This window comes from Lissotriton helveticus, chromosome 1_1 (genome assembly GCF_964261635.1).
Source record: "Lissotriton helveticus chromosome 1_1, aLisHel1.1, whole genome shotgun sequence".
Classification (NCBI taxonomy): Eukaryota; Metazoa; Chordata; class Amphibia; order Caudata; family Salamandridae; genus Lissotriton; species Lissotriton helveticus.
Window position 1 is genome coordinate 845,022,441 of NC_136057.1, and position 15,961 is coordinate 845,038,401.

Genomic DNA, 15,961 nt, shown 5'->3' on the forward strand with positions numbered 1-15,961 from the left:
GGGGTTGGGGGAAGCCAACGTCATGATCGAGGCACACTGGGTTGGTTACCTTGATGAAGAATGGTTTTTCTATCATGTGGTCATGCATATTTTCATCTGTATTCAAATCAGTGTTGCTTGTTGTACCTTCTCCTAGTGCAGTCTTCTCACAAAACATCACACCAAGTTAAATAGTACCCAAGTCCTTCTCTTGTAGGTTGTTTCATAGTCCATGTTTTGCAGAGTTTTGTCAACCTTAACAAAGCTCTTAACAGAAAAATCCACCGGGGTGAGTGTAGTAAGAGAGTGTGGAAAAAGGCATTTGGCAATCCAGATAAAGAAGGCATTGGGGTAAGGGAGGTTCCAAGTTGAGGAGTGGGGTGGTCTGATGGAGGAGTCCAGTCTGACAAGGCAGCGGATATATTTACTGCTAAGGATGCATTTCACACTGTTAATTTTTAATGTATAATATAAATTTCACATGAAGCCTATTCTGTTAAAATACACCACACTAGATATTATTTATTGACTGAATGGATAAAACCTTGACTTATGTTAACTAAAATGGAAGCAAGGGATTCTTTTGAGTTCACCAATCATTTGACTTTTGTTTTTGTTGTTTGTTAATTTCAATATTCCAAAATGATGCCATCAGTATTTCTAATTATCTAATTTTGTACTTATTGCAAGGAACCACATTTGTTATCAATGCTGTTTGTGAGGGAGGCAATAGTAAATGACTGGCTTTCAGCTTCTATTCAATAGCATTTCCATTTGACCTTTTAGCGACATTGGAATGGAAGACGCTAATGTCAGACTCTCTGGAAGACAAAAAGAATATCCCAAGGCCAAGAGCTGGTCACTGTGCAGTTAACATTGGCACACGCCTTTATATTTGGAGCGGAAGAGATGGCTACAAGAAAGCTATGAATGGTCAAGTGTGCTGCAAAGATCTTTGGTACCTTGATACTGGTAGGTTGAGTTTTCTATGAAACGTTTTCTGTAGCCATTACTCTGCAGTACAGCTTAGTTCAACACTACTGCAAGTAGATGATAAGATAAGATACATTGCTACTGGGATGGGGCACAAGGGTAAACTGTTCTCCAATGCACCTCCACCACATTCTCTTTCTGTTTCCACATTCCAGTTAAATTTTATTCTGCCAAGGTGCACTGAACCTGTTTCAGCATTGAAAGTCTAACCAACACTTGCCTCTTTCCTCAAGTTACTTTCAAATGTCGCTAGTTTTTCACGGAGGACTCTTTCTTATTTCCCGATGTCCTCATCATCTAGTGATGAAAATGTCTTAAATTGTAGATAATATACAAAACCTTATTAATTTTGATTATCACAGCCTTTCCATGGAAGGTTTGGTTGCAGGACGTTTTTGCTTTTGGCCATGAAAAAACTGTGACTCTTCCATAGGTTTTAGCAATCACTGGGCAGGATTCAGTGATGTGCAGGTGAAAGAGGTGTGTTACAACCAATGTTCCCTCTAATCTGCGCGCCTGCGCACACTGTGATTTCTCCCCGCGCAGAGGCTCATTCGATGCGCGCATTACAAAGGGCATTCCGTGATGGGACGAAGGCTATTTATGAGGTGTGAAGAGAGATAGAGCTGAAAAAACTGTCTGACAGGGCATTCAAGGCATTCAGTCTCCTACTGCGAAGCACCTTTGAAACGGGACCCATTCCCTCCCCATGCAGCCACTGGGACTGGATTTTCCACTTTAGGAGGTATTTCACTGGACTGGGCCGAAGAATGGCTGTTTTAACCACAGAACTTAATCTCCCCCGAGGCATCGCTTAAAAGTAATGCGTACTAATTAGCTTGCCTTTCAAACTCGGTTAAATCAAGCGCATACCTGACTAGGTGGTCGAGCAGACTGTGCTTGGATGTAATCTACATTTAGTTCTAGGAAGTCTTTCGCAGTATGCCTTGAAGCTGTCCATACTGTATGCTCAGTAGAGTGCCCTAAAAAAGTATTGCTGCCACATCCACTCCCTATTCACAATTTGACTCGTGCTGACATATTAATTGCAGTCGTTATGCAGTGCATTCTTGTTTATGGTTCACACGTTTGACTTAAGTGCACATTTCCTAGGAGAATTAACCCTTTCAGGATGTTGTGTTTCCGTATTTTTTATGTAGCCTATTACTCTTACATTGTGCATATTTTGAACTAAGTTGGTTGCTTCTATCCCGCAGATTCATCAAAGTCCTGTTTTGCGAGTCCTTAATAGCGATTTTTAAGGAATCGCTATTAAAGACTCGCAAAACGGGATGCATGTAGAAATCGCAATATTTTTTGCGATTTCTACTGCTTCCTTATTTGCGATTCGGTAAATGAATGGGGAGTCATTCCTTATTTGCGATTAGCAATTAGCGAATCGCAAATAAGGAAGCGATTTCAAGGGTGCCAGGGTGTCCAAAGGACACCCTGTAGCACCCCCTGAAATGGTAATCTTCACTGGTGTTGCGCACACACATGTCCAAAGGACATGTGTGTGTGTGTAACATACAACTTAGAAAAATGCACTAAAGTGTATTTTTCTAAGTTTTCGCTATTTACCACGTAGTTAGACATCGCGGTAAATAGCGGCCCCAGATTGCGAATTCACAATTTTAAAATGGTTCATGAATTGCATTTAAGGAATCTCAAATTGAGATTCCTTAAATGCAATTATTCGCAATTTAGCGATTTCTAAAATTGCGATTTTTGCATTTGGGATGATGACTCCCAAATGCAAAAATAGCGCTCGCAAAGGGCCAGATTCTCAGAATCTGGCCCTTTGCGAGCCGATTTTGGCTTGATGAATCTGGCCACCATTAAGCACTCCAGGGCGGAGGCTGAAGGCAGTGCGAGTTTCCCACAGGGCCTATCAGTGTGACATAAAAGTGTTCAAAATACATGGTCATCCAATCCTTGTCCTCTTTGCAGAGCGCACAGAGCAATACTAATGTATTCTAGTCACAATTGTGATTCTGTGCTAATGTTTTTCTAAAGGAGGTTCACAGTTGTCAAAATATTGACAAGATGAAAGAAAAGAAAATACGGTGCTTACACATGAGTGGATGTGGTGTGTGTTTGGGGGGTGAATTGAAGGAGATGCAAGAAAGTGCATTCAGGAGATAGTGAAAAGAGGATGCTGAATAGGACAAAGATGAGGTGTTAGATATGCACATTTGGCAATAAAATAGGCTTAAATGTCTAACAGAGTGAACACAACGGGTGTGATTGAGATACGGAAGATCACTAACCCTTTCACAGCCGCAGTAAAATTAAATTAACAGTCTCACAATTTCCAAACTGAACATTATTCATTAACAATTATTTACAACAAAATTGTTGCTATTAATTTACCTTAAACGGCCAATAACCATTGGCAAAGCCAATAGTCCTGGCCGGTTTGCTCTTCTCTGATGCTGTCTGCTGAACCCTTCTCTGCTTGCTCTATTCTGTTACTCTCTTCCTGTGCTCCCTGCCCATCCCTCTTCTCAGTGATCTATGCTGTTCCAGTGCTCTCTGTTCTTGCTCTTCCCTCGTGCTCTCTGTTGCCCTCTCCTCTTTCCAGCCTCGTCCAGTAGACTAGGCTGCTTTCTGATCTACATGCCATGATCGAGACTTGTCTTTTAATTTCAAGCGGGTGGAAAGATAATCTGTCTTTTGGTGCAGGCTTCTGCGCAGAGAAGTAGGGAAACCAGTTGGGAAGTAACAGCAACATGCAACGCTTGCTAATGCAGCCAACTCCACAGTCAGTTCTCAAATATTGGCTGATAAATAGACCCAGGCACATGATTTGCTCAAATTCAAACGGTTTGGCAAACTAGTCAAACTGAAACGGCAATGTAGTAGTGCTAGCTCCAACAGCTGTAACTTTCACCAGTAAGCATATTTGGTAAACATACCATGAGACTAAGTCGTGTCTCTCACAGGGTTGTAGCCAATGAGTTCGAGTCCAGTTTTTTTTTTAATCTCATATTTATTGCAGCCTTCAGCCTGGCTATAAATTCGCCCGTTGTTGTCAAAACATGAGCAGAGAAGGAGTACGTTCAAAAAGTGATTGACAAAGAACACATAATCTGTCCATGTGGGGAGGGAGGCTGGGATTATAATTCATTTCTCTTGACTCCACAGCTTTCACCCTGTCCACCTGACCCCAAACTATGTGGGGTAGTTCTAATGGCATGGTGAAGACGCTGCCCTTCTTCGGTAAATGCAACTATGTTGGAGGCCATGCACAAATTTCTATTATAATGTTTATTCTTAGCATGTTTAGGTAATGGTAAAGCTGGGATTTAGATGTTGAGTATCCCATTTCCACAGCTAAAATTGCTCCACTGTACTACATCTAGTAGTGGTGCCAGCCCAAACCAGTGAATTGCCCACCTTGCTGAGGGGGGCCGATCATTGTTATTTTTTATAGCATTCACTACAAAAATCAGACCCTGTTTTGAAGCACTCTTAAAGTTTGCAGAAAAAAAGAGACTAATAGCATAAATAAATCATCACAACTGGGTGTTTTTCTGTCGGCTTTGTGGCCGCACGTGGCAATGGGGCAGTATCTGTGGTGGATACTGTTGTGTTCCATTGGTGTCCCTGGAACAAGACACTCTTTTATTCCAAGTGATCAAGAAAGGAAGAGTGAAAAGCTCTGGCATCACCTAGGAAGGAATTTTGACTTTAGCATTGGAACCAATTTATTTTGGCAACACATACAGGATAGATGAAAGTCTGATACGGCAATGGGAATCAAATCAGAAACACTATTTGTAGCATTTACTATCTCATATCATTTTGCATATCGAATTGCCACATACCTTTTGCGCACTTTAGCCTTGGTGCATTGCACAGAGACCCTACATTGCTGCACAGAGAGATAACAAATTAGGGGGAACATTGGTTACAACTTATATAGGAGGGATCAAAAGCTACAGAGTGCGTGTGAGAAACAGAGAGGTGACTCGGGCATGTGGTAGAAATTGGGTGGGGCACTGGGTGGAAGAGAGTTGCTATAGTTTAGTTACACATTTCTGTGTAGATTGTGTGCACTTTTGACGAAAGTAACTCATGCCACTCTTTTGGAACAAAGTTAAGCACATGTAAAATGGAAATGAGTTTTATTTAAATATTGCATTATTTTTTATGCCAGAGAAGCCTCCGGCTCCATCGCAGGTCCAGTTGATTAGAGCAACCACAAATTCTTTTCATGTGAAGTGGGAAGAAGTTCATATGATTGAAGGGTATCTTCTTCAGTTGAATCCTGAGCGCTCTGTTGGGACCGGGATACCTAGGATCTTGAACTCTGAACTCTCAGCATTAACCTCCCAAGGCAGCATTGCTCCTGGTCTCCTTCACGCTGCCTCACAGCTTCACCAACTGAATAGTGCCTCAAGCTACATGCAAGGTGCATCGGAAAGTAAGTTTTCTTTTCATAATGGTTACATACTATTCCTGTTCGATACCAGTTATGACTTAATGACATTTAACATTTACATTGTGTTTATTATTGTAAAGACATTTTCCTGTTGGCAATGTTATCTAGTTTTTCCTGAATGTATTACATTCTCAAATCTGAAGCTTTGCATCTGTCTTTATTGGGCTGTTAAGTGTGTTTTGTTCATGTTTGCTAATTTAATAGAAATATTTGAAATTAAGGAATGATCCCTTCCTAAGCACATGCTCTGTGTGGGTCAATCTCATAAAATTTCATGAAGGTCAAGTCCTGGGTAACTGGTAGGCAAAATATTTACCATCATTATATCCCCATCATATTATGACCACTAAGATAATATCAGCATGCATGGTACAACCTATTTGAAATGTTAATTTTACTTCAATTTCTTAAAACCGGTTATTGGATTTCAGCGCCTGCACATGGCTTTTTACTCCAAGATAACTGCTCTTAATTTCATGTTCCATTACATTCATTCTTGTATTGTATTGTATTGTATTGTAATTGCATTTATATAGCGCTTACTACCCCTGACGAGGCGTCGAAGCACTTTTTCGGCGAGTAGCACGCTACTCTGGGACCCATAGATGATTAGTGTTGAATTAGTGTAGTGAAACTTGCAAGTACATTTTAAGTGGTGGATAGGTTAGTCAGTTATTTGGATTTGGAATGATAGCAAAAGGATAGAGGAGGACAAAGGCCTTTGATGACTCTGCCACATCCGTATATTGGATGATGCCATTACAATTCCTTTCTGGCTCTTTTACATGATCTTTTAACCTTAATTAAAATACCTCATACAACCAAGCAGGATACACACTCAGTCATTCAAACCTCTCCCATTTCCTTGGTGATAAAAAGTATGTATTGCTAATTTATTTTATGTGTCTATTTATGAGAAAGGGTCTCACGAGGTACAAATATAAATAACAATGATAATGAGATGTGCTTTAATTCAATAAAAAGTATTAAAACAAAAGATACAAAACTAGCATTTGCATGTTTGTTAAACAAGAAGCAAAAGCAGAGGCTGCATAGATGATTTTGTCCTGTCACTTTAAAGCCAAGTGCTCTGCATTACAATCCCCTTAACGGCCACTGATCTCAGTTTTGTTTTTCTCTTCAGCCACTCCCCAATTCCAGAATGCACCCTTTAAGTTCGGACACCGCTGAGTGTGTTAGTTACACACTGTTCACTTACTGCACCATTATAGGGGAATCATACTAATAGTTCTCGTTTACCCCATTCAGAATTTGTTGTGTTTGACCACACATTATGCAATGGTTTTTATCAATCATGCAAGCTAAAATATGTGGGCAAGTTATTACCACAAGCATAATCCCACATCAAGGGAAAACTTGTGTTTGCACCTCAATTTGGGTTTGCCCAGCACTTGGTGGTCAGTCCCCAAGTATTTCATGGTGTAACTTTTTTCCTTCTAACTGTGGTGTTGTTCTCCAGTGTGCTTGATTTGTTTCACAGTTGCAGCAGATGCGAGAGGAAAGTAGGCAAAGAAGACATTACTCATTTATGTTTCCCATGTGTTAGACTTTCACAGTGTAGTTAATTTTAAACATAGTGCAGGCAAAGATATATTGAAAATGTTTTGCGAGAGGCATGGAAGGTAGCGCCAGGCTGAAACCCAAGAGGATGTTTTTTTGCCATGTCTGTCATCTTTTGCTAACTTTGCAAGATCTAGGTCCTTGACAGTGATTTAGCACTCTGACCCCTTGGTAAGAAAATGAGGAATACTTCATAGCCTCCTTTTTGGCATGGGTCGGTTAGAATCTTTCAAGTGCTTTCAGAGATGGCAACAGTAAGTCAGCCTTTCATGCCAATGGATATGGCTTGGATGTTGAGACATTTGACCCTGAGGTGTTTGACATTGAGGCAGTCTTGTATGTCTGGCCAAATGTAGACATGAGAAGGTGCTTGGTAATGTATCCTGATCTGCAACCAAAGATTACTTATGTAGACCATCATCCAGTAGAAAACATTCTTGAGAATCTTCCAAACATCATAGTCCTTCCTTCTGCACACTCGGCAGTAATGATACTTCTCTTTAAAGTTGCATGTATAGGGACCATAGACCTAAGAAGTTGTTGAGTATTTTATTCTCTTCAAACCAAATTTAGAAATGCTAGGTATATTTCTTATGTGCCAGTAATCTTAGAGCTGGTTGTGCCGATTTTCCTGACATAATCCTTCACAATATTGTGTCATCAAAATCAAGAGGCATAACACATGGCGCCTCTTGACACCCTCTCTATTCAGGGATCAAGATCCTCCTGATTGAAGCAGGTTTACAAGAAAAGTGTGGTTTGAGTATCCTTTCAATAAGTCTACCAGAAAAAAACAGCAAAAACAGTTGCGTAGAAAAGTTTGGGCTCTAAAGTACTTTGGGCCAACAGGCTGCTATCTCCAATAGCCCTATTGTCTTCTATGCTGGGTCCTTCTGGGATCCAATTGGGCATATTCCTTCTAAAAATACAGCAGACTTCTCCCTTCCATTTATTGCAGTGAATGTCTTACTGAAGCAGGTAGTGCATTTGCCTGTGGCTTTTGCTAATTGTACATTCCAACATAGCAGTTTTAGCTAGAACAGCCTGACATGGAGGTATGTTTAATATATATCACAGTTTCTACCCACCACTAAGTCAACCATGTATCTAAAACATTCAAATGACCGTTATGCCAGTTCCATCACTTCAATCTTAAGTTATATCCCAGTGGTCAAACAATTTTTTCCTGGAAGCGACTTCAGAACTGCTGTTCAAGCCCTCATGCCTCATTTGAATGGTTTTACTGCCCTACTCCTAGCCTCTCAGCCTCTACACTGGCACTTCTTAGGAGCATCCTGCATGCATCTTATTCAAGGCCTGCAGAAATATGATCTCAATGCTCCCCATTGGAATCAAGCTAGATGAGAGGTGTTACCTCGAAACCGGGCCGGTCCTCGGATGCTTGTTTCCGTTCTGGGAAGGACATGGCTTTTGTAGTTCGGACTGGACTGTTCCCATGGGGCACAGGGTCAGCGCTGATTTGCATATCGCCATTGTCTAACCCAGGGTGGTGTGGAGTGGAAAAACGATGGATTTGGGCCCAGATCTTTGGACTGGGGTGAATGTGTGACATTGATCCACATTCTGTCCATCATTGTTGTGTTTGCAGGTACCGCTCTAAGTGTACTGGGGATGCTCAGACGTGAGTCCCAGGCACTCCACACCACTGGAATCAAGCTAGCCGGGCTGATGAGAGGTGTTACCTCGAAACCGGGCCGGTCCTCGGATGCTTGTTTCCGTTCTGGGAAGGACATGGCTTTTGTAGTTCGGACTGGACTGTTCCCATGGGGCACAGGGTCAGCGCTGATTTGCATATCGCCATTGTCTAACCCAGGGTGGTGTGGAGTGGAAAAACGATGGATTTGGGCCCAGATCTTTGGACTGGGGTGAATGTGTGACATTGATCCACATTCTGTCCATCATTGTTGTGTTTGCAGGTCCTGCCCCATTCTTATTGAACTTCATCGGTTTCTCTGGCCGACCCGCACCATTTTTAAAATTAGTGGCATAATTTGCAAAGCTGTCTTGACCAGCACCCCAGCTTAACTTGCAGACAAGCTCACCGTCACCAGTGGATTTTGCCCCAATCCCCCCCCCCCCCCCCCCCACCATGGCCAGGACACAATCAGACCGCAGACTAAGAAGTGTAAAAAATGTAAAGTAAGGCAGCAGATCTTTTCTAAATATGCATCCAGGATCTGGAATAACAACATCCCAGTATCTTTCAGGCCCGCCACAAGGCTCCTCCAATTAAGAAAACATTTGAAGACTCGTCTCTTTCAAGAACACTACATCACAATGCATTAACTGTTCATAGCCCAGCTTCCTCTGCTCTTACTTGTTGAATGCTGATCTTTGACCATGCACAGTGCTCCGCTGTCTTTTAGGTAGGTTTGTGCTAAAGAAATACTATATAGATAAAGACATTGTCCCCCAGTCTGTAACATCAAAACACTGTTTATGTTAGCCTCGGCACTTAAACCTGTACTTGACATTAACCCTAACCTTTTAAATATTTACTAAATATAACACCATTTCTGACCTAATGCAAAATATCCATTGGAACCTAAACCCAAATATTACTCTGTCTGTATTAAAGTAAATTAAATTGTGATGAACTAAATCCAAGTTATGAACACTGAAATCAAACCAATTATCCGTGTAGATATTAACTTTAAGTTTGCTCTGTAAGCAAATAATGTAATTAAATAATTACGTTTAAATAAAAAATAAAATTAATTTGAATCCCTGACAATAATTTTAGGCTAACCCCATGCCTAACCCTTAAATGGAACTTTCTTCATCTGGCATTCGTGAGGATATATAGTTAATTTGAAGTGTCTAAAGTTATTTCCTGAAGAAAGAATGTCCGGTATCCTGGGTATTGGTGCAGGGAAGCCATTGGGGGTTCTGGCGTCTTTGTGGGAGACGGATCAGACTATCTGGAGCACAGTGACCTCCTCCTGCGTGGCTGCTGCGTCGGTGTACCCGATGGTCAGCAGAACAGTGAATGGGACTTTGTGCTCAGTGCCTGCAGGTTGCAGGGAAGTGGCTCCTCCACTTCAAGGGAGATGCTGGCTGGTTGTCAAAGTGCTGGAAGCCCTATTAGGCTTTTGGAGGATGCACAGCTGCAGAAAGAGTCGGGTTGTCGCGATTGTCGGCACAAGAGCAGGTATGGCAGGGTTTGGCGCCAAAAGCCCACAGCTGTTCCACAGTTCTTGCTTCTTCGGCTCTTTGTGGCCCTTCTTCTTCTTTAGTCAGGCGAATCTCAGTTCCTGGTGGCAGGGGGCTGCCTAAATACTGAATTTAGGGGCGTTAAGGAAAGCGTAGGGTATTAGCCAATGGGCTACTTACCCTTGGTGTCACTACACCCCTATATGATATCTTCTTTGTGTGGGCCTAACCCTTTCCCAGAGTTCAGAAATCCACCAAAATCATGATGGTGGAATAATTCCTTTGTGGAGCACATCACGCAGCCCACCCAAGGGGTGTAACTAGCCTGGTGGTGCAACACGCCTACTTGCATATCTAATTTCCCACCTGTCCTGGTGCTGGATGTGCCTCAGGGCAGGGCGTGGCAGCTCCCAGGTCTGAGGGAAGCCAGGTCGCATATCCAAGGCGGGAGAGGCTCTGAAGCCTCTGACCTTGGTATGCAGATTCCCTAGCCATCATGCTGGAGGAGGTATAAACAACTCCTGCCAGGCATTGTTTCTGATCTCTGAGAGCGCAGGCTCTCGCCTCCAGCAGGTCAGAAACATGTCTGTTGTGGCAGGCTGGAAGATACTAGTGAGCCTGCACACTAAGAGGGCTAGTAGTTTTACAGAGGAGACCTCTAAGGTGCCCTCTGGGTGAATATCTTAATAAATCTACTACTGACATCAGTACAGATTTATTAAGACAAAGTGTTTGATACCAAAGACCATAGGTTTCAGTAAAGCAATCATGTAGCTGGGGAACTCGTAATGAACAGTCTCCAGTACATATACTTAAGAAGGCTCCTCTGCTCACTTGTACTATCTAGTAATTGAACTAGACTGCACTGGGCATATCTGTTCATCATATCTCCTCATGTAGATATGTCCCCACATGTAATATAGTGCACCCTGCCTTATGCCTATAAGGCCTGCTGTAGGGGTGACCTACATGCATTGCATGCATTGTTTGTGAGCATTGCACACAGGGTGCGTGCCATGTCGTGTTTTCACATGTGTTTACACTATTTCATGCAGCCTGCAATGGCAGTCTGCATGAGTTTGGTGGTGGGTCCCTCAGGGGGACACAATACATGCAATAAGTGTGTATTACCTTGTTAAGATGGGGCATTTTGCTACTGGAAGCAACTACCTAATATGTGACACAAGAGAGATTGTATGTAATGTAGGCTGATAGTGTGAGCCAGTGGAGTTCCTGAATTATTGTTATCCAGTTGTTCTTTCAAATCCCTTTGATGAGTCGCGCAACTATGTGGAGGATGCTTTTCAGGTGTGTCATGTGAATGTCTGGACAGTTGGTAAGCAGGGTGTTGTCTCCCAGCTGGTCCACCACCAGATCATAGTTGCGTTAATCACTGGGCTCAGGCTTGTGTTAAGTTGCTTTCATCTGACTTGCCATAGGAAAGTGTGACACTTGCTGGTAACCACTATGACCTTGAAATGACCTAAACACCTGAAAGGGACAGATGTCTAAGGGGAAGGGCCCTAGAACTGGAGGAAAGAACCAAAGATTAAATAAAACCTATGGAGCAAGGACAAATAATTCAATGAGAAGATAAATGGAGCTTAGAAGAAAGAATCAGTACAAAATAGGCTTGAAAAATAACTGACATGGCTGTAGATACAAGATCCAACTAAAACAAGAAAAAGGTTGGAAAAGGTAACGAAAGTACAGGCTGAAGGGGACGGGATCGTGGCAAACAAAACTTAACTCTGTTGCTTTGCACTAATGATCTAGTTTTGTGCCTGGTATACCTTTATACCATAGAAGCTCGAAATGATCCGGCATAAAATATGCAGTGGCAATATTTGATTGGCTTATCTTACACTGGATGCCATTTGAGAATGAGAATGGGGAGCTTGGTCATGCTAAATGCCCACCCTTGGTCACAGACGAACTGTGCTACGAAACAAGCTTCGAAATGGAAATCACACTACCACTATCCCAAGCAGGACCGTTCCTGATGAGACCAAGGCCCAAACTGCCAATCTTGTATCATAGAGGGGCCACAGCCCAGTACAGAAGTAGTTTGGCCAGCCACCCTGAAGACTAAATTCTGACGAACAGGAGCATTGCTACCTCACCCTTCTACTAGGAAACGTGAGACACATAAGTATCCACCACATAGAATGCCCACTCTGAGCCCCTGAATGTGCTGCACAAACATGACCTGGCTGTGCTCCTTGACTCCAACACAACACAAATGTAAGCTGAGGTGGGAATGCAACAGAATGCCTTTCTGAGGTCCAATTTTGGAAGCACACCTTCGTTGTTTGAAGGAATAGAAGCTACTGACAAGCAAGAGTCCTCTTAGTGATGGGGTAAACGTGAAAAGTGAGAGGGTTGGAGCAATCCATGACTTGAAGGGCGGGGCCATGAGACATTCTTCCACTTGAGTGAATTTGTTTTCACAGTTGATTAGAATAAATTCACTTTCCACAAACGTCAAGATGTAGTTTTTAGCCATCCAGGCTTCAAGTTTGATTTTTTTTTTGTCATGACATAAGGTAGAGCTGCGTGCCACTTTTGCTTCGATGTTCTCCATGGTATTCTCACACTAAATATCTACACAAGTACGCCATTCTGGGACACATAACAATATAGTATGTTACGGTCAAGACAGATTCAACTCTACTAGCACGTTACTTAGATTTGATCCAATTTCACTTGATTAATCAGGCATGGCGATTCCCCAGCGTAAGTCACGCTATCCTTTTCCCAGCGTAAGTCGTGCTATCCTTTTGATCCCTGCTCACCCGCCCTTAATTGTGTTTTTGCATGCTATTGAATTGATCAACCTGTGGCGTAATCATGTTTTTAATTCCTCGCTTGCCTGAGGATTGGTTCCTAGAGGTTAGAAACAGAGGGGGTTCATTTCAGTACTGAGAAAACATATGGCTGATCCGTAATTTACTTCATCCATCACAGTCGGGTTTCCGTTAAAATCATAGTAGGGAAACAGACTTTTTGGAAATTTCCCAAGAGGTTAAATTCCGCCTGGATCAGGGCCAGGTGGTTGCCCTTTTGCCGTTAAATCTGTTGGCGCTATAGCCACTGTTTCTCACCAGACTAGCTTACCTGTGTATCGGTGGCACTGCACTTCATCAGTGGCTTCAGTCACTTGTAGGTCGAGCCTAGCCCAGTGCGCGTGCGCTGCTCTATGGGGAGGCTTCTTGTAAGCACTCCCAACTTCCTACAGACTTCTCCATGTGATTTTGTTCACACCCACACATTTTATTGGCCGTTGCGTGTGGCTTTCAAAAATGAAAGCACACAAATGGCCAAAGGCAGGGTATGTTTCTCAGTGGAGGGAAGCACACCTTCTTAAACCCCATTTAAGTACTCTCCATTGTTATCTGTCCTTTGTTCCAATTGCGTGCAGAACGGTTTATTAGGCATGCCCAACTGCCATAAGTCAAAAATCATATGTAAGGTGGGACTACATAGCCCCAAAGCCAATCGCACAGCATTATGCCGCTTTTTAGCGTGCACATTGATTCGATTCTTCAGTCCATTATTTACCATATTTCAACTTTTAACCATACTTTTGACTTATTTTTCCAACTTTTTACACTCATTTTAATCCAAAATCCACCACCGGGATATGATGCCAATTTTCAGGTTTCTGGTATTCAAACTGTGCCAGTCCTGGCCTCTTGAAAGAATACGAATGATGCAGGAGTCCATCGCAAGCAGTCTTTATTACATGTTAAAAACCCAATGCATTTCGGGCAGCTTCGTGCCCTTCTTCGGGGGTCACTACAATTAATCACAACACACATAATTAATTATTAGCACTTTACATCGTCAGTAAATGTCTGATGCAGCAATCATTTCATTACTTAATCACTTTGATATTAAAAACATTATCTCGTGGTATATTATATCATCATCATTTCTCCCCAAGTCTTTTTAATCCTCCATGCGCCAACCCTTCTAACTCAGGATGTAAACCACTGTCTTCCCCTCTTCCCTGTTCCGTTCTAAATCAACCTAATACATCCCGCTGTTTCACCTTCCCTTCTACATATTCACGCTGACATCCTCGAAATTACCTCCAGTTAATTCAAAGCTGATAGATGTTTTAAAACAGGTTTCGGAGCTTCGGTACCCATAAGATATTACATAACTTTAACATTACTGTGATTACACCTTTCGCTCAAAGTGCCGCTATGCTTCCCCGCGCTAACTTTTCTCTATACAACCCCATCCTCCCAGTCCTGCGCATACCTGCTTTTCTAGTCTGTAAACAATCAGCCGTTCACGCCATATTTCTCAAACGGTGAAAACCTCCCAATTGCCGCACTCTCTTTTAAATACTCTACACCCCTGTCTTCTCCCTTCCGATAGGCTAAAGAACCCAAGGCTTCCCGCCCCAGTGACCCATCTGCGTACTACATTTCCCAAGATGCATGTCAACAATTCAAAATGCCGTTTTTACATTCCTCTATTCGTTAGGAAAAAACCTGCCACACCCTTAAATAATGTCCACTATTCTTTATTACATGTTTAAAACCCAATGCATTTCGGGCAGCTTCGTGCCCTTCTTCGGGGGTCACTACAATTAATGTGTGTTGTGATTAATTGTAATGACCCCCGAAGAAGGGCACGAAGCTGCCCGAAATGCATTGGGTTTTTAACATGTAATAAAGACTGCTTGCGATGGACTCCTGCATCATTCGTATTCTTTCAAGAGGCCAGGACTGGCACAGTTTGAATACCAGAAACCTGAAAATTGGCATCATATCCCGGTGGTGGATTTTGGATTAAAATGAGTGTAAAAAGTTGGAAAAATAAGTCAAAAGTATGGTTAAAAGTTGGAATATGGTAAATAATGGACTGAAGAATCGAATCAATGTGCACGCTAAAAAGCGACATAATGCTGTGCGATTGGCTTTGGGGCTATGTAGTCCCACCTTACATATGATTTTTGACTTATGGCAGTTGGGCATGCCTAATAAACCGTTCTGCACGCAATTGGAACAAAGGACAGATAACAATGGAGATTACTTAAATGAGGTTTAAGAAGGTGTGCTTCCCTCCACTGAGAAACATGTTCATAACTAGGGCCCTACCCAGGGAATGCACCCGTGGAATAATTTTGCATAAGGATAAAGGAAGAGAAAAACTTTTGAGAATCCACAGAGTCGGCGTAAAGACCGGAGTTCACCGCAAGTTGCAAGAAAATTCGCACTGATGAGTAGATGGACTGTTTTAATAGTGGACATTATTTAAGGGTGTGGCAGGTTTTTTCCTAAAGAATAGAGGAATGTAAAAACGGCATTTTGAATTGTTGACATGCATCTTGGTAAATGTAGTACGCAGATGGGTCAATGGGGCGGGAAGCCTTGGGTTCCTTAGCCTATCGGAAGGGAGAAGACAGGGGTGTAGAGTATTTGAAAGAGAGTGCGGCAATTGGGAGGTTTTCACCGTTCGAGAAATATGGCGTGAACGGCTGATTGTTTACAGAGTAGCAAAGCAGGTATGCGCAGGACTGAGAGGATGGGGTTGTATAGAGAAAAGTTAGTGCGGGGGAAGCATAGCGGCACTTTGAGCGAAAGGTGTAATCACGGTAATGTTAAAGTTATGTAATATCATATGGCTACCGAAGCTCCGAAACCTGTTTTAAAACATCTATCAGATTTGAATTAACTGGAGGTAATTTCGAGGATGTCAGTGTGAATATGTAGAAGGGAAGGTGAAACAGCGGGATGTATTAGGTTGGTTTAGAACGCAACAGGGAAGAGG

General features: G+C 42.4%; 1 protein-coding gene across 1 annotated transcript in view; it reads left to right on the forward strand.

Annotated features, from left to right (window-relative positions):
* Positions 1–15,961, forward strand: part of HCFC2 (host cell factor C2) — a 168,422-nt gene that overhangs the window by 79,267 nt on the left and 73,194 nt on the right. Inside the window, exons 7-8 of the mRNA XM_078674976.1 lie at positions 766–951; positions 5,135–5,401. Coding sequence (XP_078531102.1) covers positions 766–951; positions 5,135–5,401 — 453 coding nt within the window. The remainder of the gene's footprint in view (positions 1–765; positions 952–5,134; positions 5,402–15,961) is intronic.